The sequence below is a fragment of the Hydra viridissima genome, unplaced genomic scaffold (genome assembly GCF_058129835.1).
Source record: "Hydra viridissima isolate aposymbiotic clone 2 unplaced genomic scaffold, HvirCarnegie_v1 scaffold_2, whole genome shotgun sequence".
Taxonomy (NCBI): Eukaryota; Metazoa; Cnidaria; class Hydrozoa; order Anthoathecata; family Hydridae; genus Hydra; species Hydra viridissima.
The window spans coordinates 24,865,330-24,888,712 of NW_028324301.1; the positions used below are offsets into that span (position 1 = coordinate 24,865,330).

Consider the following 23,383-nt stretch of genomic DNA (forward strand, 5'->3'; position numbering starts at 1 on the left):
TACATGAAACCGAATAGTAGCAGAACGCGAGAATTCTTTTTGGGTTGATTCTCAAGGATGCATCCACTTTTGCACATTTTCCTTAGGCTTTTTTTTTATATCACGAAACTGGTGTCCAAAATGCACGCTTGATGTTGTGCAGGTGACAACCCGCACAGTTCTCTTATCATAAAACAGAGAATAATTTTCTTCGTGCAAGAGAAAAGAAAATTTTTTAGCTGTAAAAAAACATAACATAGCAAAAAGTTTTCCAGTTAGCATCATAGTTTGGTAAGTCGATCATGTTGCCAATTAAAGAGTTAATAGCAATAATTAAACTTCAGTTGAACCAAATACTTTATGTTGCTCATTAAAGAGTTAATAGCAATAATTAAACTTCAGTTGAACCAAATACTTTATGTTAACTTGGGCGACATCGTACACTATATACCTGATGTTGCTTTAAGGAAATTGATTATCAAATAAATAAGTGATTATCAAATAAATAAAAGATTTCATTTATCTCCTTATTCGATATAGAGCCACCTAACAGAAATATAAAGCAGATCTTTGAAAAGATACTCGTTGTAAAGAAGTGAGGATTCTTTTACACCGGTGCTAACAGCTTTGCCTAATGGAATTACAACTTCACCATCAACGAGTTTGTTCATCTCTGGATCGGGACTTGTACTACCCAAACCTAAAAATGCGCATTAAAACCACAAATGAACGACTACTGGAGCCTACTTCTAAAATAAACGTCAAGCCTAAAAACAAGACCTAAACATTTAACTGAACGTTATTTAGTGAGTACCTTTGCAACTATGCTTGCCAGGGGGTAACTTAGAAATATGCTGAGCTTGTGTAAGCTCATACCTAAAACAATTATTTCAATTCATATGTAGGCGGTTTTGTTTTTTCCAAAAACTACTACGTCAAAGTTTAGGACAAGAACATACATGTTTCCTAGCGCCACCTCACATAGCAACATCAGACCTGTGTTATTAGAACGTGTAGTGCAACAGTAGTTTGCTGACTAAAACATATATATATATATATATATATATATATATATATTTTTATTAAGATATTTTTATTTCAATAAATCAAGCCGATTTACTTGCATATACTATTATATACAAAATTTAAAATACATAAAAAAAATCAAAACAATTAAAGAATTTACCTTTGAAGCCATATCTAAAATACACACACATATATATTAAACAATAAATATCTAAAGTACATAAAAAAAATAAACAAGCGAAAAACAAAAATCTTTTTTGTCGTACCTGCAAAATAGAGACCTTTACCAAACATATAACCGGTCTAAAAAAAAAAACATAACCAGTCTAAAGAAGAAACCAGACTTAAGAAAACATAAATTCGTCATGAAAGTTTATCTCCGGTTATTGAAAAAAAATCACCGGTTATTGAAAAAGATGCCAAAATATACTCGCATTAGTTCAAAAATGATTGCGACTTACTACAGGAGCTTCAGGAGGAGCAATACGCAATCCTTGAGAGAGGATGCCAGCAAAATTTGTTGTTCGTGAACCGTGCCATAGTAATTTTTTGTTGTGTAAATCTTTGAATGGTCGATATCTCTGTTTTTCACCAGCACGCTCGATTGAAAAAACCTTTCAATATAAAGATTGAGTTTGATTTTTTATTTCGTTTTAAAGAATAAAACTACAACTTTTTATTAGTTTTTTTTTTTTAATTTCATTCTTTTACATCTTTTATTTTCGTGTTCGAAAAAAAAAAAAAAAAAATTAAACAGCCAGATAGGGCTTCTTTGTCTTTAACATAATGTAAGTGAGAGTTTACAGATGAGAAATTTTTGTAATAACTTCATGCCATCTCCAGATGATTCAAACTTGCTTGCTTAGAAAAGCCTCCTAGAGTTCAGCCTATAAGATCACAAAATTTTACAACACGTTCAAAAATGACACGAGTTCTTGGTATAATCGAACATTGACAGGGATGAATAATCTGCCTGAAACTTGAGAGTAAAGCCCTTGTAAGAAGAATCTAGGAGTTCTTCACAACCAGATTTGTCAAGATAACAGTAAGCCCTGAAAAATCTTTAGGAAGGTTTTGCAATAGATTGTCTGTTTAGTAGTACAAGGTCTGGCAATAATAAAAGCATGGTTTGCCTCTTGTCTTCAGCTATTGCCTGGCCTAATTATTTTGTGCTTTGCATCAATTTCAAAAGCCTCAGTATTATCCCACGCGGCAGTAAACTGATCACACACCTTTTCAACAGCACCCAAGATATGGTGTTCCTCATGGAAAGCCATATCATTATGTTTCATCATCGAATCAACTCAAAAGTTGCTCGTGAACACAAACCAATCACCATTACAAGCGTGTGAAGAAAATGACAGTCCACGCTCAGCTTCATTTTCAACAACCAAATGAAGCTCAGCATTGAATCTGAGTTGTCTTCATAGATCTCATAAAAAATTCAATATTTCTGCAATATTTTCCCACATCAAAAACTGTAACTAAAACTATTAACTACTGATTGCACAACTGTATAAAGAGCATAAGTGGATTTTGTGAGGAAGACTATGGAAATTCTGTCTAAGCCGAAAAAAAGATCGCGATTAAAGTGACAGATTGCTTTCTGCTTACTTTTCACACATTTGTATTAAATTGTGTTTAAACCGTCCCTGTGACTAGACAAAAACAATAATGGAGTAACCTTGATGAAATTAATGTGCACAGAAAGATTTCCTTCTATTGAATAAAATTGATTCTTAGAAGATATACTTTATTTACAAATTTACTAAATATTTTTTTAACTGTAAGATAATTTTTTTTGAACTTTTTTAGTTAATATCCTAACCCTAACCCTAACCCTAAAACAGTCATACCAATGGAATGTGCAAGCAGTTTTTATGGTTATTTTTTCAAACTGTCACATTTCAAATACCAGCTTCAAACAAAACATCTCAAATAAAAAAAAAAAAAAAAAAAAAAAAAAGGTTGAAAACTTTAAAAAATTTTTTCTAAACTAACTTAAATAGACATCGGTGCATACTTCTAACAAATCAAGATATACCTCTAACACATCATACCTCTAAAACATCATACCTCTAACACATCAAGAGTATAGTTTGAATGAGTTTTTGCATGTGTGTTCTTCACATATTCTACGACCAATTTAAAATCATCGCTTTCTTTGTCAACAACCTTATAAATTTAAAAATATAAATGATCATTTGTTTGTTAAAATCTTAGCAAGTAGAGCAATAAATAGTTAACTTTAAAATTTAAAAAATTATAACCAAATGTATTTAGTTAAACATGATTTCATTATTCTAACAGTAAAGTTGTCAATAAATGCAACATTTTGATTGATACTAGATTTATAACGTTTTACCTATTGCCAAAAAAAAACTTAAAAAACATTTTTTAATCCTGTAAAATATTTAATCTCTTATTGTACTTAAATGTAAATACTGATGCAGCAAATAAAATACTGATGCAGCAAATAAAATGCTGATGCAGCAAATAAAAAAGGTGTATTTAAAAGAAAAAAGAAAATACACACATTAATATTGGTCTTTAAACTTTCATAATGTAGATCAACAGGATCTTTGGCATGATCAGCTTGGGTACCTTTTATCAAGTTGTATGCAATCTCTATTTCCATTAAACTATCAAGCATTCCAATCTTAAGTTTGATTAGCTCTTCATTATCCAATAATGGTGGTTTTTTCATTCCAAAATCATGTGGTATTAATGTAAAAAAACGATTGGAAGCATCCAAAATTTTAGATCTTGAAGCATCGTTAGCTAAAAACTAGAGAAAAGGAAGTTATTAAAGTTTCACTTGAACATTGAGAGTCACTCAATTTTTTGAGACTTAGAAAGACATACTGCTCTTACTCAACCTTTTCTATACCTATAACTTACATTTAACAAAATTTTGTGTAAAAACTATACAGTGGTTGATATAATATAGTTTACAAGCATAACTCAGGGAAGTATTGGTACTCTAAAATAAAAATATTTTTGACAGGAACATGTTTTTGACAAAATTTGTGTTCATGTACAAATTTTAACATAATTTGTGATCTGGGATCATAAAAAAATTAAATTAAAAAATTTGAGATGTTAAAAAGCAACATAAAAGAATTTACAAAAATACACTTGTCAGGGGTATTATGAACCCAGTAAAAGCTAAATAACTAACGGATATTGGATATGTTGTCTTCTTAAAGGATAACTTGAAGTCCTAACTGAAAAAAATGCTTGTCTTTCTGAGAGAACCTGCATGAAAAGTATGATACCTAAGGAGATGAGAGAGCTAACTAAACTCTTACTTAGTGTGCCTATACAACTCAATTTGTGATAAAAAAAAAAAAAAAGAGGTCATTCCATACTAAAAATTAATTTATACTTATGTGATTTCATGCTTATACTGAAGTAAGATGAGTCTGAAAATTTTAATATTTATGACTGAACTTATCCCTTATATGAATACTATTGCAATTATAACTTATACTGAGGAATATGGTTTCAATTGTATTTTTTTATCATTAACTACATTATATTATTTTATATTGAATTTAAAATACAACAAACATTCAAAGTTTAATTCAATTTTTTATAGTGATATCAATCTTTGTTATGTATTATAATGCTTGTTTACTACATAATTCTATCTGCAGTAGATTGCAACTGATAACTAATTCCCATTATATGAATATTGAAAAATATAAAATATTACTTTTAAAGTTCTAGCAAATGTTGATTAAAATATCTCACTTAGAACAACATTAATAAAGATAGTAAAATGGAAACATTTTTTTTTTTTGCTCAGTTATTATCTTTGTAAGCATCATAATTCTAAATTTAATCTTAAGACTTTAAACTAAAATAAAATTTAGGATGATGATGATCATCTTCATAAATTTCAATATAAAGAGAATTGATTTTTAGTTTTCAATAATATTTTTTTATTACTTTTTGACAGTCTCCAAGACAAGCGTACGCTGTTTCTATTTGTTTTTTTGATAACTTCCCAAGTGGCATTTTCTTCAAGTCAATCTGTAAAAAACAAAAGAAACAAAACCAAACTCTAAAAAAATTAATAAAAACTAAATTATTTATAAAAGAACTCTCATATGTTAACATTCATATGTCACTTATGCAACCAGGTTATCTGAAGAAAGTACATTTGATTTAAAAAATTCTTATAAATGATTTGATGCTCTTAATAACGTGATGTTTATTACTCATCTATCATAAAGATGTGATAATTTTGTTTTGATACAAATTTTTAGCAAATTCTTGATTTTTGTTTACATATTTAGTTTTCAAGTTTAAAGTTTGCAAGCTGTGCGTCTCAACTTGCAGTTAAAGTTTGCTCTGCTTCTCTAACTTGCAGTTAAAACTCTTAAACCAATACAATCACTTAGTTGAAGTAGTCATAAAATGCAAAAACAAAAATTGTTGTATATAGAATGTTTATTCCAACATAGTGCCTACAGAATTGCAAAATAGTGCATATCAAATTGCAACATAAGATCTTATTAAATTTGAATTTATTTTGTTGGTAGAAAAAACTTAGAACTTGAGAAACACAAAAATCTAACAATAACAGACTTTTTTTAAAAGACATAAGTTACTTCAAATTCAACAAGAGCATGCTTCATGGCCTCCACATCAAAGATGAGTTTGATAAGTTCTTTCACTGGATTTGCTAAAGTACTTAAACTGCCAGGAGCAATTGAGCTTTGCAACGTTTCATCTTCCTATGAGAATAAAAAAGGATAACCAAATGATACAACCTTTTTCTTGAGTTGGTTACATAAGAAGATAGCAACTTAAACAGCATACACACCATTAGATACTTTTTAATATACTTTTTATTTTATATATATATATATATATATATATATATATATATATATATATATATATATATATATATATATATATATATATATATATATATATATATATATATATATATAAAGAAAAAACCTTGAATATACAACTGAAGAAATGTTAAAAAAAGATACAATGAGGTATTGTGTAAACAACCTTAAGATATAAGATAAAAGCATTAAATGGTTCCCCCTTCAAAACAAAAACTTTAAAAACATCAAGTTGTTTGAAATGAGTATTTTAGATTAAATTTTTTCACAAAAAATTTTGTTAAAAATTTAATTGTGTTAAATTGTGTTTAATTGTGTTTAAAATTTAATTGTTAAAAATTTAATTGTGTTAAATTGTGTTTAATTGTGTTAAAAATTTAATTGTTAAAAATTTAATTGTGAAAACTTTTAATTTTGCTTATTTCTTGATTTCTTTTACAGGTACAGATTTTACAGGTACAGGATATTAACAGAATAAAGATTTGCAAGAACTGTTTAAAAAAATAGCCTACTTAAAAAACTCTATAATGCACTCAAAAATTTCTATTTAAAACATGACAAAAGTTGTGCTTGAAAATTCATACTTAAAAGACATCAAAAAGGTTTCTAAGCAATAACTTCACTAAACCTTTTACTATTTATTCCACTTTGATTAAGTGTTAAACTGTGTGCTTGGTTACAGTTTTTTGCTGTACTGCAAATGGTAGTATGAAAATATCATATTCAATGGTTGGTGTTTAACAAAAAGTTTTAGTTTTTGGTCAAATTAACAAAAAAACAGCATCAACAACAAAAAGCGAATAAAAAAAAACAACTGATACAAAAGGCATATAAAAGGCAATATTTTCAAACATAAATAAGGGGAAATTGCGTACCTAGGTCCACCCCTTTTGATCAAAATCAAGCTCTTAGGTCATTTACTTTGTCAGGTGATTGCTAACACCAATTTCTATTTTTTCATCCAATTTAAAGTGTCAGAAAAAGGTTCTGGGGCAAGTTACAATGGAGGAAGCAAAAATGTTCCTTTTGTTTACTATTTTACTATTTTAAATAAAATAATTTTCTTTGAACTCAAATATTTATTTTTGTTAGGAACATTAGTTACTAAATGCGATGTTAAATAAGTCTCCTTTCAGTGTTAGATTCTTAGAAAACATCATTTTTGTACTTAGGTTCCTACAATTGCCTCGTACCAAGGGCCATAAGCATTTTGCAGATAAAAGATTCTTTTTGATCCGAGTTAGAATATTGAATTCTGATTGGTGTATACCACTTTTTCTCTGACACTCTAGAACAATAGGATGTTGAAATACATAGTAATCTGAAACATTTTTAATCATTGAAAATTGTTAAAAATGTTTCAGATATCAATTTAGGATATTTTTTCTTATATAACAACTAGTGGCCCCAGGTACAAGCACTGAAAAATTAATTGTACCTAGGGCTACTGATTATAAAATCATTTTATTTTAACAAAAGTTTTTGTTTTAAGTAGTTTTATTAATATCAATAAGATGAAGTATAACGTTGTAATTATAAGATGAAGTATAATGCTGTAATCATAAGATGAAGTTTAACGCTGTAATCATAAGATGAAGTATAACGCTGTAATCATAAGATGAAGTTTAACGCTGTAATCATAAGATGAAGTACAACGCTCTAATCAGTTTCACCATTTTAAACAACTCCATGGTTTGTTTTTGTGAATTTTTGTGAAAAAAAAAATCGACCCCTTAGTACACAAGTCTCCCATAAAAACAAAATTAAAAAAAATATAAAAAAGAAAAAACAATAATTAAGTTTTTAAGTGAAGCTGAATAAACCTGGCCATAATCAATATCCAATGGGTAGAATTTATATGGGTATTTTATAAATTTTTTCCGTTTATCCCACATGTTTCCTGAAGAAAAGGAGTGAAATAAATATTTGATTAAAATGTAAATTGTTAAAAAAAAAGAAATTAGCTTTGAAAATTAAAAACCTGTTTTTTCTACATATATATCTTTGAAATTTTGTATTGCATCCTCTTGATTAAGAAAAGACTAAAATAAATAATGTTAGTAAATAGCAATTAAATATCAAATGAACTAAAAAGAAAAAATGTGAATTAGGAAAAAAAATTGCAAAGTTTATAATTGAATATTTACCTGTAAATCAAAACAATTATCCATAAAATGGCATAATTACCTCCAGCTTATTGCCTCCTATACTTGTACCTACTCTACCCCATGATCGAAAAATGTAATACCTAAAGTTAAATAGATACTTGCGTTCAAACCGAAACATGGAGCTACTGATATTAAAAATAATAATACCAATATTATTTATTATCTATTAACTTCTTTTAAAAGAAATTTTAGTTTTTTTTAAAAAAAGAAGTTCTAGCATCACAAATCAAACCTTGAATATTACATAGATCATACTAAAAAACGATTTGAGCCGGACAAACCCATGTGGAGCAAATTATTTTCATGTTAAATCAAATAATTCATATAAAAGCACTTTAGAGTAAAGACTAACTTTGAAATACATAAGTCACTTAAGTGTAAGAGGTTGTATAGGATTCAATTTTTAGCAAAAAGTTAATTATTTCAAATTAAAATAATACAAATTAATATAAATACGATAATATTTCAATATTTTCATGATGCTGCATGTCAAAAAAAAAACTAAATTTTTGCTATGTTTGTAAGTTATATCTTTAAGCTACATTCACAAGCATGTAGCTTAAAAATATAACTTACAAACATAGCAAAAATTTAGTTTTTTTAGTTGAAACATTTGATTGAATGACACAAAATAGAAATGTTTATGCATACTTTTTTTTGGTATCATGCTCAAGAGCTTGTATTTTATAGTAGGAATTTGTTCCTTTTACCAAATCCACGAGACCAAGTACCGCAGTAAACAATTCACCATGAGCTGATAAAATGTGGCATTTGTCATCAAGACCTTAAAACATAAAAATGTGTAAAGAAAAAAAATATAGAATATTTTTTAGTTCCATGAACTTTTTCATTGACCAACAACTCATTAGAAAATTTGTTTATAGATAACTATTTGATTGAACCTAGGCACATGTAATAATTGGAACACTTGCTCATTTTTTCAGGTACGCCAATACAATTTAAAAACCAATTTTTTATTTTATTCAAAAATTCAAATGAATAAAAATTCATTTGAATTTTTGGCGTGACTATTGATGAACCAAATTTTTTTGCTGAATTTTTAACATAATTAAAACATTCTGATATGACTGATATGGGAAGCATGTTGTTAATTATCATAGTTTTTAGAGCTTTAAAGTGTTTCTTAAAGGAGTTTTAGTTTTTAATGCCAAATCAAAATTTTTTTTAAAACAAGTTTTGATTTAATTTAAATTGAACTAGTAAAAGGCCATTATTTTACCTCAATTAGTGTCTATTACCTGAATCAGGGTCAACAACAGCTCCTCCTTTCATTACGAGCTTTGCTTTTTTGGAAGATGCTGCAAAAAAAATTTTTTTTGAAAAGAAAAGGTTAATCAATACAAAATGCAAAAAAAAAAAAAAAAAAAATTAATTACCATCGAATGAACTAGCTTTCCGCTTCATAATGGGATCCTTACATTCCAAGTCTTTCAATGATTTCCTCTATGATAAAAAAAAAAACAAAAAAAAAACAACATATTTTGGAACTAATTTTAACAGATTGAGTGCTGCGTTGGCCACCGGTGGCCAACACAACATAGCTGACTTTAGCTTGTCATTCTGCCTAATGACCACCTGTGGCTGACATATAAAAGAAAATACAATAAATCACCTCAAAAATATCTCAACAAAATGAAATAATTGTATTTCAATGCATATTAAGTTAAAACTAAAAACATGAAAACAATTTTTGGACATTTCATGAAAAACCTGTTGTTTTGCTTAACACGTTGACTGTAAAAAAATTTACAGTCAACATGCTCAACAAAAAAAATTTGGCCTTTTTATTTGCTTACATTATTTTATACTCTTTATATTTACTTATATATACTTTTTAAACATATTTAAAATAAATAATAATAAATTTTTTGTGTATACATTTTTATATTTTTAAAAATATTATTACTTTATATCATTACTTAATACTTTATGAAAACATCATTACAAACAAGATAAAATTTAAAAAAAAAAAAAATTTTAAATCATTTTATGAACTTGAAAACTTTTAGTCTAAAAACAAAAAAGTAGCATTTAGGTAAATCATTGCTATATTCTGTTCTGATATAAAAAAGAAGAAGTTTTAATGAGAAAAATTATCATGACATCATGAATGTATACTTTTATAGTTTATTCTGACAGCATCAATTTTGTAGACAAGATACATATGTAAATAAAAAAAAGTTAAATATAAACCATACTATTTAAAATTAAGAAACTAATTATGGTCACCTACATTTCCTCCCCAGGGTGCAATAGCATACTGCATGAGAGAATTCGAATCACCTTTTTGAATAGCATCTAGATAATTTTCTGAAACCACTGGAATATCATATGCTTCAACAGTTTTCATTTTTTTGGTGGCCTTTGCAACTTCCTCTTAAAGTATTAATATAAAGTAAAAAAATTTCTGTTATTGTTAAACTTATTGTATTTTTGTAAATATTCATTATTTTTTAACTATTTATTATTACCAATTGTCAATTTTTATGCATCATATTAGGGAGAAAAAAATGAAAAAGAAAAAAAGAAATGCATAAAACATCTCACCAGGTGTACTTAAACAGCAGTAAACAGATTTAACAACAGTAGGGGAAAGAATTCCACCTAATAACTGTATTTTATTGCTTACAACATCCTACCAATATTAATAGCAATATTAACAGAGACAAAATTAATAACACTATTAACAGAGACAAAATTAATAACATTATTAACAGAGAAACAAAGAGTGAAGAAGTGAAAAATATAGCCTTTGAATAATGATGATAGTAGTACTAATAATAATAATATTAACAATAACAATAAATATAATAATAATAATGAAAATAATAATGATGATGATGATGATGATGATGATGATGATGATGATGATGATGATGATGATGATGATGATGATGATGATGATGATGATGATGATGAGCATGGTGATCTACGGTATTGCAACAAAAATGTTTGTTATTGAGGTTTTTAATTTCGGTATTGCAACTAGATTCGTTTTTGCAACTATGAGGGTCGTTTTAGCAACTTCAATGTTCGCTTTTGTTACACCAACATGGGAATATTTGTTATTGCAACATTTAGCGGCACCGGTGTAACTATTTCGCTTGTTGTCCGCCATTAAACTTTCATTTAACCCTTTCATGTGCTGGGTTGTTGTATAACAACAAATTAAGCTAAGCTTCCCCAATTTAAATGGTGCATTCTAACCGATTGAAAACAATATTGTTTTATAAATGAGACTTGAAAAAGGCTGTAGAAAAAGTCTAATTTAACATTTCATAGTACCACTGTCGTTTTGTAGATGATTTTTTATGAGTTCATAAGAAGGAAGTTATACATTTTCTTTTCGTGGTAGTCTTTAAGAATATTATAAAAAGCTAAAAAAAAATACCTACGATTTAATTTTTTACATATCTGATACTCGTTGATCTTTGAATATTTGTTTAACTGTGTTTATGGTTTAAAAGAATCAAGCTATGTTAAAGTTATAATTGTTGTGGTGACGCTTCCTCCTGTGGAACAATATGTCCACTCTGTAAGAAAACAATTGACATCAATTGTCATGGAAATGTGATTGGGAATGGATATGTTATTTGCAAGTTATGTGCAGGTACATATTTATTTTTATTTTTTCAAAAGTCATCTAAACCTTACTATTTTAATAGGCTTGAAAAAAAGTTTGCAATAAAGCACTATGTAAAGTAACATAAAAATGAATTACTAGTTCACTAATCCAATTTTAAGTTATTTATATTGTTGTATCAACATATCTCTTTTTAAAACCTTTTAGCCTTTTTATGTTATTGTTTTGCAATTCTACACATACTAATTTTTAAATTTAAATTATTTGTAAAGGTTGTTCTAAATCTTCCACTGTTGAAAAGGATATTATTGTTGGAAGAGGTATATGCTTTTGTTAAGTTTGATATCTACATACTAATAAGATGAATTTTTTAAGATTATTATGTTTTCAAATCATGTTTCACAAAATGATAGATTAATACATTTAGATCTATTTATAAAAGTTTCTACATACATGATTTATAAACATTTATAAATAGATCTAAAATAGAATAATAACTTTCTAACATTTATATGTGTAACATTAGTGTATATAAATAAAATTTATTAACCCTGTATTGATGCGCTTTAATATAACAGGGGCATTTTTTTGTTTAAGCTTTTCAAAAAATGACAACAGAAAAAATAAACGAAATTGCTGCATCCAAACTTCTCAAGTCAATATTTTCTGGTACTGTAAGTTTAAATTTAAATTTTCATAAATTTTTATTTATTTATATTAATAAAAAATGTATCAGTTATGTGTGATTTTAGTTTTCTAACCAATATGTTTTAGTTAATGAACTTAGTATCTTAGTTAATGCATTCTTTATGTATATTATAAATGTCATTTTAGGTTTATAGTTACGGACATGATTATTTCCAAGCTGGAGGACAAAAAAAAAGTATGCTTGCAATAAAGTAAATATATAGGTTTTTTCCTTGAAGTAGAAGCATGTAAAGTATATTTTACATATATGCTACTCTACTTCAGCATATTCATATACTGCATATTAGTTTAATTGAATCTAAAGTGTTTTCTTTTCTAAAGTTGTAATATGCACTTTAGTTTCTAACCAATAACTATTTTTTTTAAATATTATGAATAATATTTTTTATCCATCCATCCATAGAAAGTTTATATGATCAAGAAATAATTGATTTAATGAGTGACGATCAACAACATGATTTGTATATTTCACTTGTTAAATCTTTCAACTCTGTTAAGGTAAGCAGCTAAAAGAATAAATTTATATTGTTGTGTAAACAAGTTTTTTTTTTGCCACATACATTCAAATAAATATACTAAGTATAAAGTTCAAAAAATAATATTCTACTGAGTTTAGTTTTAAATTTTTCTTGCTCAAAGCACTTTTATTTAGGTTTTATACTTCTGTATTTTCATAGTTTTTTTATTAGTAAACATATCTCAAAACAATAAATATATTTTCCATGAGCCATACATAATGCAACATTTTTTTTTAGGATAGCGATTATGTTTTTAAAGTTCTTGTCCTGGAAGCAATAATTTACCTTTTTGCTAAGGTTGAGCAAATATCAAGAATAAAAGTATGTTTTTATTTGTAGAATTTGGTAACTCCATTGTATATTGTATTTTTTTACATTAAATCAATGACATCATCAGATTTTAAGTTGGCTGTCTAATACTTTAGTAACTTGTTTTTCTCTTGTTTTTTTGTTGCTAATGTTTTATCTTTGTTTTACCTGTTAGACAATTGTTTTATAGTCGAAATGTGATGGATGAAAATGAGGAGACCAAAATAGGAAGTATGTTGACAGGTTTTATGAGAGTTGGCAAACTTTCTGAGGCTGAAAAGGTTAAAGTATTTTTAATATATTAAAAGTTATAGAAATATATAATGATAAAAATAATATGAATAATGATAATGCTAACAATAGTAACAACATTAATAATAATGATAACAATAACAATGACAAAAATAATTCTGAGCTAATATTTAACATCTCATAGTTATTAGTTTTATAGAATTAAAAATTATTTTTTAATTGGAATTTTAGCAATCTTTCTTAGATTTGAATATTCTTAATGCTATTTTCTTTTTAGATATTCAAAGAGTGGAAAGCTAAAAAAAAAAAATCAAGAAAAACACCTCAAATGAATATAACAGCTTAAGTTCACAAAGTTCACATAGGTTGCCAGTAAAATGTCCACTTCCAGGATGTAATGATAGCATAATTGATTTACCAAGACATGCACGTTTATCTAAGCATGGACTTTCAAAGGAAGAGGCCAAAAAGTTAAGAGAAAAATTCGATTTGAGAAAAGAAAGAGCTAAAGTTTCAAGTCAATATTCCAGAACAATTAAAAAATACAAATGTCCTATTTGTAATGTTATTACTAAAAGAATACACGATCATTTATATAGATCTCCTCGTTATTTTTTATTTTAATACTTCGTTATTTAGAAGCACAACCAAAGCAACTAAAATTAAACAGTTTTAAGCTCATCAACTTTATTTTTCAACTTATAAAGCGTAGGAAATTGATCATTAAAAACCAAAAAAAGTTGATATCGTGTTTTAAAAGGCAATAGTGAATAATAAATATCCCGTAAAAATTCTAGTTTCTGAAATTTATAAGAAATCAAGTTTTGAAATAACTCGAAATTAAATGAAACGTATGCTTCATTTTTTCAAATAATGTTTTTATTACATGGTCTGAGAATTAGAAACTAAAACTTTCTTTTAAAAAGCATTGTGCCAAAAATTTCCGCTTTCAAACCTTAGAACCACGTCATTATAATCCACCGCATAAAGGTTGCATTAGCAAACCCGAAATCACCATACTGATGATGATGATGATGATGATGATGATGATGATGATGATGATGATGATGATGATGATGATGATGATGATGATGATTATGATGATGATGATGATAAAAATAATAATAATTAAATAAAAATAATAATAATAATAATAGCAATAATAGCAATAAAAATAATAACAACAACAACAATGATAACAATAACAATAAAAATAATAATAACAACAAAAATAATAATAAAAACCCATAATATAATTTGGCTGACTACAACAAGTCAAAAAAATTTTTCACCTTTGATTCTTTCAGTTTCCCAATTATAATAATTTTTTTATTCTCTAAAGGACGCACTGAGGATTGTTGAATTTCACTTTCTACTTTAACATCAGTTGGTCTTTATTAAAGATTGACATTTAAGAGTAATTTCATTATTTAAAAAAATTTATTGAAGAATAAATTGAAAAAAAAAAATTTAATATGTTAAACTCACACTCCGACTTGTGATACAAATATTCTTTCTTCAACCCTAGGCTTCAATTTTGATCTGAGGAACAAAATATTAAAAACATTAAAAAGTTAAAACAAATACAGCTATTTATTTTACTAAACAAATTATTACAAAGAATATTTTTCACTAAAGAAAATTACAAAATATAAAGTTCAACATTTTTTAAGAGAAATAAATGATAAAATCTTTGTATTGAACTGCTATTTATGATTGTTTTAAACACTTTTTAAAAGAGTTTTTTTTCTTAAACTAATTTACTTTATTTAGAAAAAAACAAGTTTTTATCTTTTAGTGAATTGTAACATTCTGCATTCTGTAATAGTTATATAATTTCTAATCTAAAAAAATATTTCATCAAAAAAGTCATTAAACTCATATCAAATCATTTAGTATTTCACAAGTAATGCAGCACCAAAGTATTAAAAAAAAAACCTAATATTTTAAGTTTTAATGCCACACAGTGCTGCAAAACAATACAGTGCAACAAAAAAGTGACTTAATGATTTTGGAAACTTTCTTGATGTTTTAAGATCAGTATGATCTCCTACTTACAGAAACTCGTTTTCTTCCTTTAACTCTTTTGGAATTCTCCATATCTTGCGTTTTGGCGATTGTGTTATATAAGTGCAACTTGTCCATCCGCTGATATGACCAGTACACTGGTAACCCTCTGTCCTAATGGAAACAAAAATTAGAAATACCTATAATAAGTAATAGCTTTTTTCAACAACTGCTAAAAATAAAAAAAATTAAATACAAAATCAGAAAGACATATAGTATACCAAAAAAAAAGGTGGAGGACAGGGGAATGGAAATGGAATAGTAGTTGTAGCATAATTCATTTGTTAAAACCATTGGAACCGTAAAGAATTGCAATATGGATTAAAAAATACAGATAGATGCAGAAGATCTATTCCACACAGCATAATGAAATTTTTTTACAGTGTGAAAAGATTTTACAACTTTAATGCTATCAATAACATAACCATTTAAAAAGCAACAAATTTTCTGTGGGCTTATTACAGTTTAACTTAAGGCTGAACATGTAGAAACCACAAACCTATAAACCAACTTTCCTTCTTTGCACTCGGGACAATTTAGTAGCGCACCGAAGCAAATACCATCAGCGCACCGTTCTAATAGCTGTTTGAATATAAAAAATATACTTATAAAAAAAAATTGCAAAATGATTTTTGTTCAAAAAAATTTTACAATTTTTAATCATTTAAATTATAAAATAAATCAATACAAAAAGAACAGATATATTTAAAAAAAAATTGTGCTAACACTATTTTCTCCTCCAGCCGTATTATATTTATTTACTTCCAACAACTTTCTTAACACATTACTTGAGCAATTTTTATGCAGCTGATCTCTCATATCCCAATATGCTTTATTTTGGGCCTAGAAAAAAAAAATAATTCAGTTTTATAATTTTTATCATTACTTGCTATTATTGGAATACTAGTTTACCAGTTAAATGCATCAAGTTTGTTTGATTCTCTTAACAATAAAACTTTGTGGACAAATATATTTTGTCCACAAAGTGCAATTATTAAGTATTTTACAACTTTCTACTTTCAATGTTAGAAATTACAATGTTAAAGTTGTGAAGTCAAAATGTTAAGAAAAAAAATGTTGCGATGTCAAAATGTTGAGAAAAAATAGGAGCCAATTTTGCTGAACATAATTCAATACCATTATAAATATAAACCAACATATAATTTTTATAAATATATGATATCAGTTTCAACTTTTAATTAACAAAAGTAAAGAAATTTATAATTCATATCATTGTGAGCATAAATGCTATTATCCCAAACATATAACATTTAGCAATTTAACATCTGTGGAACCATTAAGAAGATAATAAAGAATTTTAACAAACTTTAAATTGCTCTTGATGTTCATCCTTGACATTTAATACTTGTTTATTAAAGTCTTTTGTTTTCTTTAATTTCACATTACCACTTTTGCTGAAATTTACTTCATCTGAAACTTGCTGCTTGTCTTCTTTAGACAATGTTGCCCAACCTTAAAACACAATATTATTCATTAACTGAACTCCATCATGTTTTAAAATATAAAATCAACAATATTACAAAATATCCTCATCACGAAAAATAATTTTATTCAACAACTTTAAAAGAATTATTACATAAAATTTAAAAATTTATTAAATAAAATATTTTATAAATTCTTAACATATAATAATCTAATCTAATACAAGCATCTTATAGAGAATAATCTAATATAGAAATTGTGATACATGACAATAAAAGTAAAATATATAAGAGAATGATGATGATGATGATGATGATGATGATGATGATGATGATGATGATGATGATGATGATGATGATGATGATGATGATGATGATGATGATGATGATGATGATGATGATGATGTCTATCTATTTTAAACTTTATAGATAATATACAAAGTATCATAACATTAATTCTTTAGAGTGTGCCAAAAAATTTTGTGAAGAGTTTAATTAGGACTTTTACAATCTGAAAAAAAAGGACCAATGTGAAACATGCTCCAAGAGCAAAAAAAGCAACGACAAATACAAGGAAAAAAACAAGGAAAAAAATACATTGAAAAAAAAAAGAACTAGAAGCATTTTAGAAAAAGAAAAACTGGAATCATACAATTTAAAAGCATGATTAAGTATTAAGTATGAGAACTCCTGCATGTGGGAATAATCTAACGCCAAATTCTTTTCCAAACAAGTAATTTGTAAAAATTGTTGCAAATCTTATCAATATTTATTGCATAATGTTTGTTTTCGAAGGAAAAACAGGAACTTACTAGTTTCAATAACAGCATTCTTTTTATTCTGGGTTTTTATTTTTATTTTGACCAGAAAAAAAGGAAAATTGTATTAAGTTTAAATGTTGCAGCCTTTAATAATATTTGACTAGAAATAAATTTGTTACTTAAAATTGCAACCAGAAAGTAGATTTTATAAACTGTAGTTCTTATAAAATGAGTTCCTATTGACATTACTTAGATACTTGTGTATCAGGAACCCTAACCTTTGCAAATTCTTTATACTGTTAGTTTGGTATATATCTAGGACAAACTAGATTCTCAAGATTCAGATCCAGATGATAATTAAAAGCTGTAATACTGTCTCCAATTAAATAAAGTGATGTTTGATTGCTCAGGTGATTTTTTTTTTTATAACTTACCAAGTATAGCTAAAGCCTTCATAAGACACTTAACTGGAATGAAAAGATTGAGTGTTTGAATTTAAAGTTGAAATAGATTAATGATAAAGTTAAACACCATTTTCTTTTTTATTTGAGTAAAAAACAACAAATCTTCTTGTTCACTTTGGAAATTTACTTTTTCATTGACTTTTATTTTTCTTTTAATTCATTTTCCATACACAATAAATGTATTATTGATATGTATAAAATTTTAAAAATAAATTAAAAAAATTCAATAATGTTGAAAAACTATAAACAAAATCCTAAACTGAAACAAAACAAAAAAACATCAAAATTAACAACAATCACATTACAGCACATACCAGATGTATGTGTAGCAAGTGAATATCTGAAGCAGTCAGAAAAATTGGCTTTTTAAACAAATAATCATTCACATGTAAGTGCTCAATAATTAACAAAGAATTCAAATAAGAAAATAATTTTGCCTTTTTATATTTTTAAAATTAGTTTCAACATAATTCCTACTGGTTTGAATTTTTTACTTAACAAAATAAAAATAGAGCAACAAATTAGAAATCAATTAATTGAGAGTTTAAGCTTCAATTTGCTTTAGTTTACAACCATATTATTGGCTATTGCACTTTTAGTTTACAACCATATTATTGGCTATTGCACTTTTATGTCGAAAGTATATTGTTTTTTTGTGTGTAGTTGTTACACAACATATATGCAAGATAAAAACTACCAATGTAGACTTACCTGTTATAAATAACAGGATTTTTATTATAGAAACTTAAATCAAAAATAACTAAATCAACACTATTTTTGAATATTTGTCAAACCAAATATAATACTTTAAGCCAAAATATTAGCCACAATAAAAACCAGTCCAAATACAATATTTGATTGCTACAGAGAAAATGGACTTACAAAGAGTTTTAGAAAAAGTATTCTATTTCAATTAAAGGAGCCAGACAAATCTATGAGAAGTGTAAAGTAAACAGGTGCATGCAATACATTCTAAGCCCATTGAGCACCTATGGTCAATTCAAATACCAAAAACAGCTCATAAAAATTTGAATACTTTCTGTAATGAAATGCAGCACCAATGACCAAATGACCAAAATAAAAATATTAGTCAAAACACGAAGTACTGAAATTTTGGTTCAGTAAAACTGTAACCAAGAACATTTTGTAACTGAAAGCCAATTTGATTGAAACTGAAACCAAAACAGGCTTAAGTATAATTTATGCCATGAAATAACTTAAGTATAATTTATGCCATGAAATAACTTAAGCATAATTTATGCCATGAAACAACTTAAGTATAATTTATAACATGAAATAACTTAAGTATAATTTATGCCATGAAACAACTTAAGTATAATTTATAACATAAAATAACTTAAGTATAATTTATGCCATGAAATAACTTAAGTATAAATTATGCCATGAATTAACTTAAGTATAATTTTTAACATGAAATTACTTAAGTATAATTTATGCCATGAAATAACTTAAGTATAGTTTATGCCATGAAACAACTTAAGTATAATTTATAACATGAAATAACTATTTTATATGTACTTAAATGATCAGTACGTAACATAATTGAATAAAAAGTAGAACATGTGAAGACATTTTAATACTTGAAGTTCACTTAAAAAATAGCGAGAAGTTGAATCGATTGTTGTGTGGTTTTAATCAAAATTACAACAACTATTATAATTAGAAACTGATTATGCCCTCAAAAAATTAAAAAACTAATAAATTAGAAAATCATCATGATCCCACACTTAAAAACAAGTTGTCTAAAAAAACTTTAAAAAAATCATCATGATCCCACACTTAAAAACTAAAGTTGTGTAAAACTTAAAAAAATCTCCTAATCAGAACTTCAGTTCTTCAGTTTGAACTGAAAATTCAACTAAATGAATCAGATTCCACCTATGGGATCTGATTCCAACAGAAACTTTGTAAAATTTGGTCCAGAGTATGCCAAAAAATTTTTGTGAAGTAATTCAAAATAAAGGGGGAAAATAAAAATAATTAAAAACAAATTCTGCACCTTATTTGTTTCATGCAATATATTTTCAAAAAAAATTAAATTTTTACTTTCATTTGATTGCATCTTTCTAAATGCTTTTCCTTACAACACCAAATTTGACCAAATACAAAGTAAAACCTCTAATTTTTTTTAAACTTAATTTAGCAGTTGTTCTTTTTATACTTCTTAAAATTCAATTTGAAAAAACAGGATAATTAAGATATTCTGTAAAAGATTTTGAGATTATACTTTAATTGGTGAGTAATGTATATCGGAAAATGCTAAGTTCAAAAGGGCTACAGAAAACTTTCAATTGTGGCTACATTTTGGACTGCACTAAGAAGTATCAGTATTTTACTTTTTTTAACAGAAAAATTTTAGCAAATTATTTTTTAACCTTGACCTTTTAATTTTATTATCAATATCTTCCTCTTTTTAATTTAATGATTTAGTGTATTCTTCACAACATACTTGGTTATCTAACATCCAACACCTACAAATATTTAACAATCATGAGCCTTTTTATAGTAGCATTAGCTTTAAAACCAAAAACAAATAAAATAAATATAAATTTTTAACTTTTCCTCACCATCAACTTCACTTGAAGTAAGACTCTGAGCTTCAAGTTCATTTTTGCACAAAGAAAAACATTTTACATGGTACCAGAACGGAACCAGACCTCTGAACTTTGACTCTTCAGGTTCCATCATCTTTGCAATTCTGATAACATCCTACCATGTAACATGCTTAAGTTATACCTTTTTGATCATTTGAAAACTTACTTATTTGCTAATTAGCTTTAACTAATAACCAAGTACAAATTAAAACCTTTTCAATTTTTTCTTCACACTTTCTGCATTTTGCTCGTCCAGACTTAGCATATTCTATGCAAAATTCTTTAGTCACATTATTATTAGATAGACCATCAACAATATCTTTATTTTCAGGAAATTCAATCTGTCCCCTCATTTTTTCTTGATCCTCCCAACGTAAACTGTCAAAGTTACTAATATCAGTGATAGTTTTTGGCTTAAACTTTCTGAAAAAACAACTATAGTGATACCACTGCGGGACCTGAGGAGAAAAATTTGGAAAAGATGTTTAATAAAGAGTTTCTTTAAATCAAATACAAAAACAGAGTAAATGACAAAATAAGTAAATGATACAAAGAACAGAACAAGACATAGAGTGATATACAAATATTTATGCAAAGGAAAAAAAGATTATATAGAGTTTTTTTCTTTAACATAAGTGTTATTTTAGTCTGCAAAAGCTAAATAAATGACTTCATTTAATTGAAATTGTCTTTAAACTACCGCAATCTTTTTTATAACTACAATCTGGAAACAATGGTTAGTAACTTCTTACAATTTAAAGTAGACTATTGTTTGGCTAGTTTTTAAACTTTAGATATTTCATAACTGGCAACTAAAATACTTAACAGAAATATTCTGAATCATAAATATACTAAAGCACAAAAATTATGATTTTTTAAGTAGCTTTAGAGTAAAATGATATTTACAATTCAAACACACACTCAAAATTTTACAAACAGTATAATATTCTGCAATCTTTATACCTTTCCATCAAAGTGGGGAGACTAGAAAGCAAAAAAATATATATATTAGAAATATGTTAATTGCTCTTGATTTTAAAGTATATCAAAAAACAAGGATACATTTAATATAACTTACCTGAACCATTTTTGCAATTCTAAGTGAATCTTTCCCAATATTAGATTTGCAGCCCTTACATCCTGCTCTTCCAGATTTTGCATATTCTGCTTGGAATGGAAGGTCTTCAGACATTTTTTGTTTACTTAACAAGAATTGATAAAGACATTATAGAAATTTATTTAAATAAATACTATTCACTTCTAAATGCTTGGTTTAAATATATAACTGTTGTGTATATCAATTGAAATTTAGGGGTTGTATTTTGGTTTCATAGAAAACTTTACATGAATATTCTGGTTGTGAGTTCTAGAGATCATTCTATTTATTACATATCAATTCAAACACCTCATCTCCAAATTAGTTCAATTTCGGTTAGTAAATCATTTTTAAAAAAAATAATAAAAAAAATTGGATCAATTTTAATTCTAATACACCTTTAACAATATGCTTAACAAAGTCTAAATATCATTTTTATTGTTAAGGGGATAGAAATTGATAAGGACACATATTTTTCATTATTGTAAAAAAGTAGACTTGTCTTGGCAGTACAAAGAGTTCTTATAGCTTTGTGAAAAAGGATAAAGTGCATGGTTTGCATTGGAATTATCTTGATACACATTTATTTTCTTTAACATATTATAAAGAAGACAGTATTTTGCAAACTAAAATGCTTATTAGAAAGAAGACAGTATTTTGAAACATTTTTTGAAGTATGTTGCATCAGATGAAAAATCATGAGAACGTAAAAGTTTAAAAGGGAATAGGAACTAATAATCAATTATCCAAAACAAAACAATAATTGGGCAGAAGCGTATATTTCTATGTTTATGTACCAAAAGTTTAATTTTGGAATATAGAATAGGAGGTATGATTAAAGTTGTTGAAAATGCTACAAAGAAAATTAAACAATCAGATTTTAAATTTGCTGATTCAATATAGCATTTAAAATGTCAAAAGCACTGAGTTTTCTTCAGTTACAGAACATTTGGAAGAAAAAAAAGAATTACTTTGTCAGTAGTTTGATTAATAAATTAACAATTGTATTAGGAACAAAGAATTTATTCCTGTGGACAAAAAATTTTGCAGAAAAGAAGTTCTAATGTTCTTTATACAATTTAACTATTCTTAACTTTTAATTTCTTTACTTAACTGGTCTTACCAAACTTTTTGTTAAAGAAAAAATACCTTTGGTGTCTACAAAAAAAAATTGATTAATCATTTATTGAAGTTGAGACAATTACAACCATAGTTTGAAGTAAAGTTCCAAGTAAGTAGAGTTTAATTAAAGTAAAACTGCTATAATCTCTAACGTAACAATTTCGATTTTACATTCAAAAAACCTTGCCAACTCTTTCTGAAGAATATCAATTGGTAGAACCTTGACATCCATGTGCAACCTCCTTTAAATATTTTTAATTTCTTATAATTTTCTCGTTCATCTTTAACTAAAAAATCATTTGGATTAGAATCATAACATAAAGCAAGTTTTAAAGACCACTATAATATGATAATATTGCAAATAGAAAGTTTTCCACCAAA

The 23,383-nt window shown here is 26.5% G+C and overlaps 1 protein-coding gene and 1 long non-coding RNA gene across 4 annotated transcripts; one reads left to right on the top strand and one right to left on the bottom strand.

The window, feature by feature from the left end:
- Positions 1-175: 175 nt before the first annotated feature.
- LOC145182686 (poly [ADP-ribose] polymerase 1-like) lies at positions 176-23,288 on the bottom strand. The gene is made up of 29 exons (XM_090078796.1): positions 21,863-23,288; positions 21,748-21,768; positions 20,997-21,242; positions 20,758-20,899; positions 16,830-16,975; positions 16,229-16,345; positions 16,002-16,084; positions 15,494-15,616; positions 14,924-14,977; positions 14,728-14,827; positions 10,613-10,700; positions 10,299-10,441; positions 9,442-9,508; positions 9,304-9,363; positions 8,696-8,828; positions 8,064-8,124; positions 7,858-7,918; positions 7,700-7,776; positions 5,625-5,750; positions 4,960-5,043; positions 3,542-3,793; positions 3,082-3,180; positions 1,467-1,619; positions 1,272-1,308; positions 1,166-1,179; positions 939-1,015; positions 794-855; positions 562-679; positions 176-430 (listed from the first exon to the last, which is right to left on the bottom strand). The coding sequence occupies exons 1-29, from the start codon at positions 21,974-21,976 to the stop codon at positions 358-360; spliced, it is 2,931 nt and encodes a 976-aa protein (XP_089934922.1). The 5' UTR covers positions 21,977-23,288; the 3' UTR covers positions 176-357.
- LOC149892577 (uncharacterized) lies at positions 10,890-14,031 on the top strand. 3 transcript variants are annotated; one of them, XR_016449819.1, is made up of 7 exons: positions 10,890-11,675; positions 11,921-11,968; positions 12,246-12,322; positions 12,483-12,854; positions 13,112-13,195; positions 13,359-13,464; positions 13,713-14,031. It is a non-coding gene; the product is annotated as an uncharacterized LOC149892577 (long non-coding RNA). The 3 variants fall into 3 exon arrangements; XR_016449818.1 differs by having other exon boundaries at positions 10,896-11,675; positions 13,374-13,464; XR_016449817.1 differs by lacking the exon at positions 13,359-13,464.
- Positions 23,289-23,383: the final 95 nt, after the last annotated feature.

What these genes read in the sequence shown, in the direction of transcription:
- LOC145182686 (XM_090078796.1), bottom strand. Translation starts at nt 21,976, where the DNA reads ATGTCTGAAGACCTTCCATTCCAAGCAGAATATGCAAAATCTGGAAGA. An exon ending in TTGCACCCTGGGGAGGAAAT is followed by an intron (nt 9,509 to 10,298) that starts GTAGGTGACCAT and finishes TTTTTATCATAG; the next exon opens with AGGAAATCATTGAAAGACTT. An exon ending in GAAAGCTAGTTCATTCGATG is followed by an intron (nt 9,364 to 9,441) that starts GTAATTAATTTT and finishes TTTTTTTTGCAG; the next exon opens with CATCTTCCAAAAAAGCAAAG.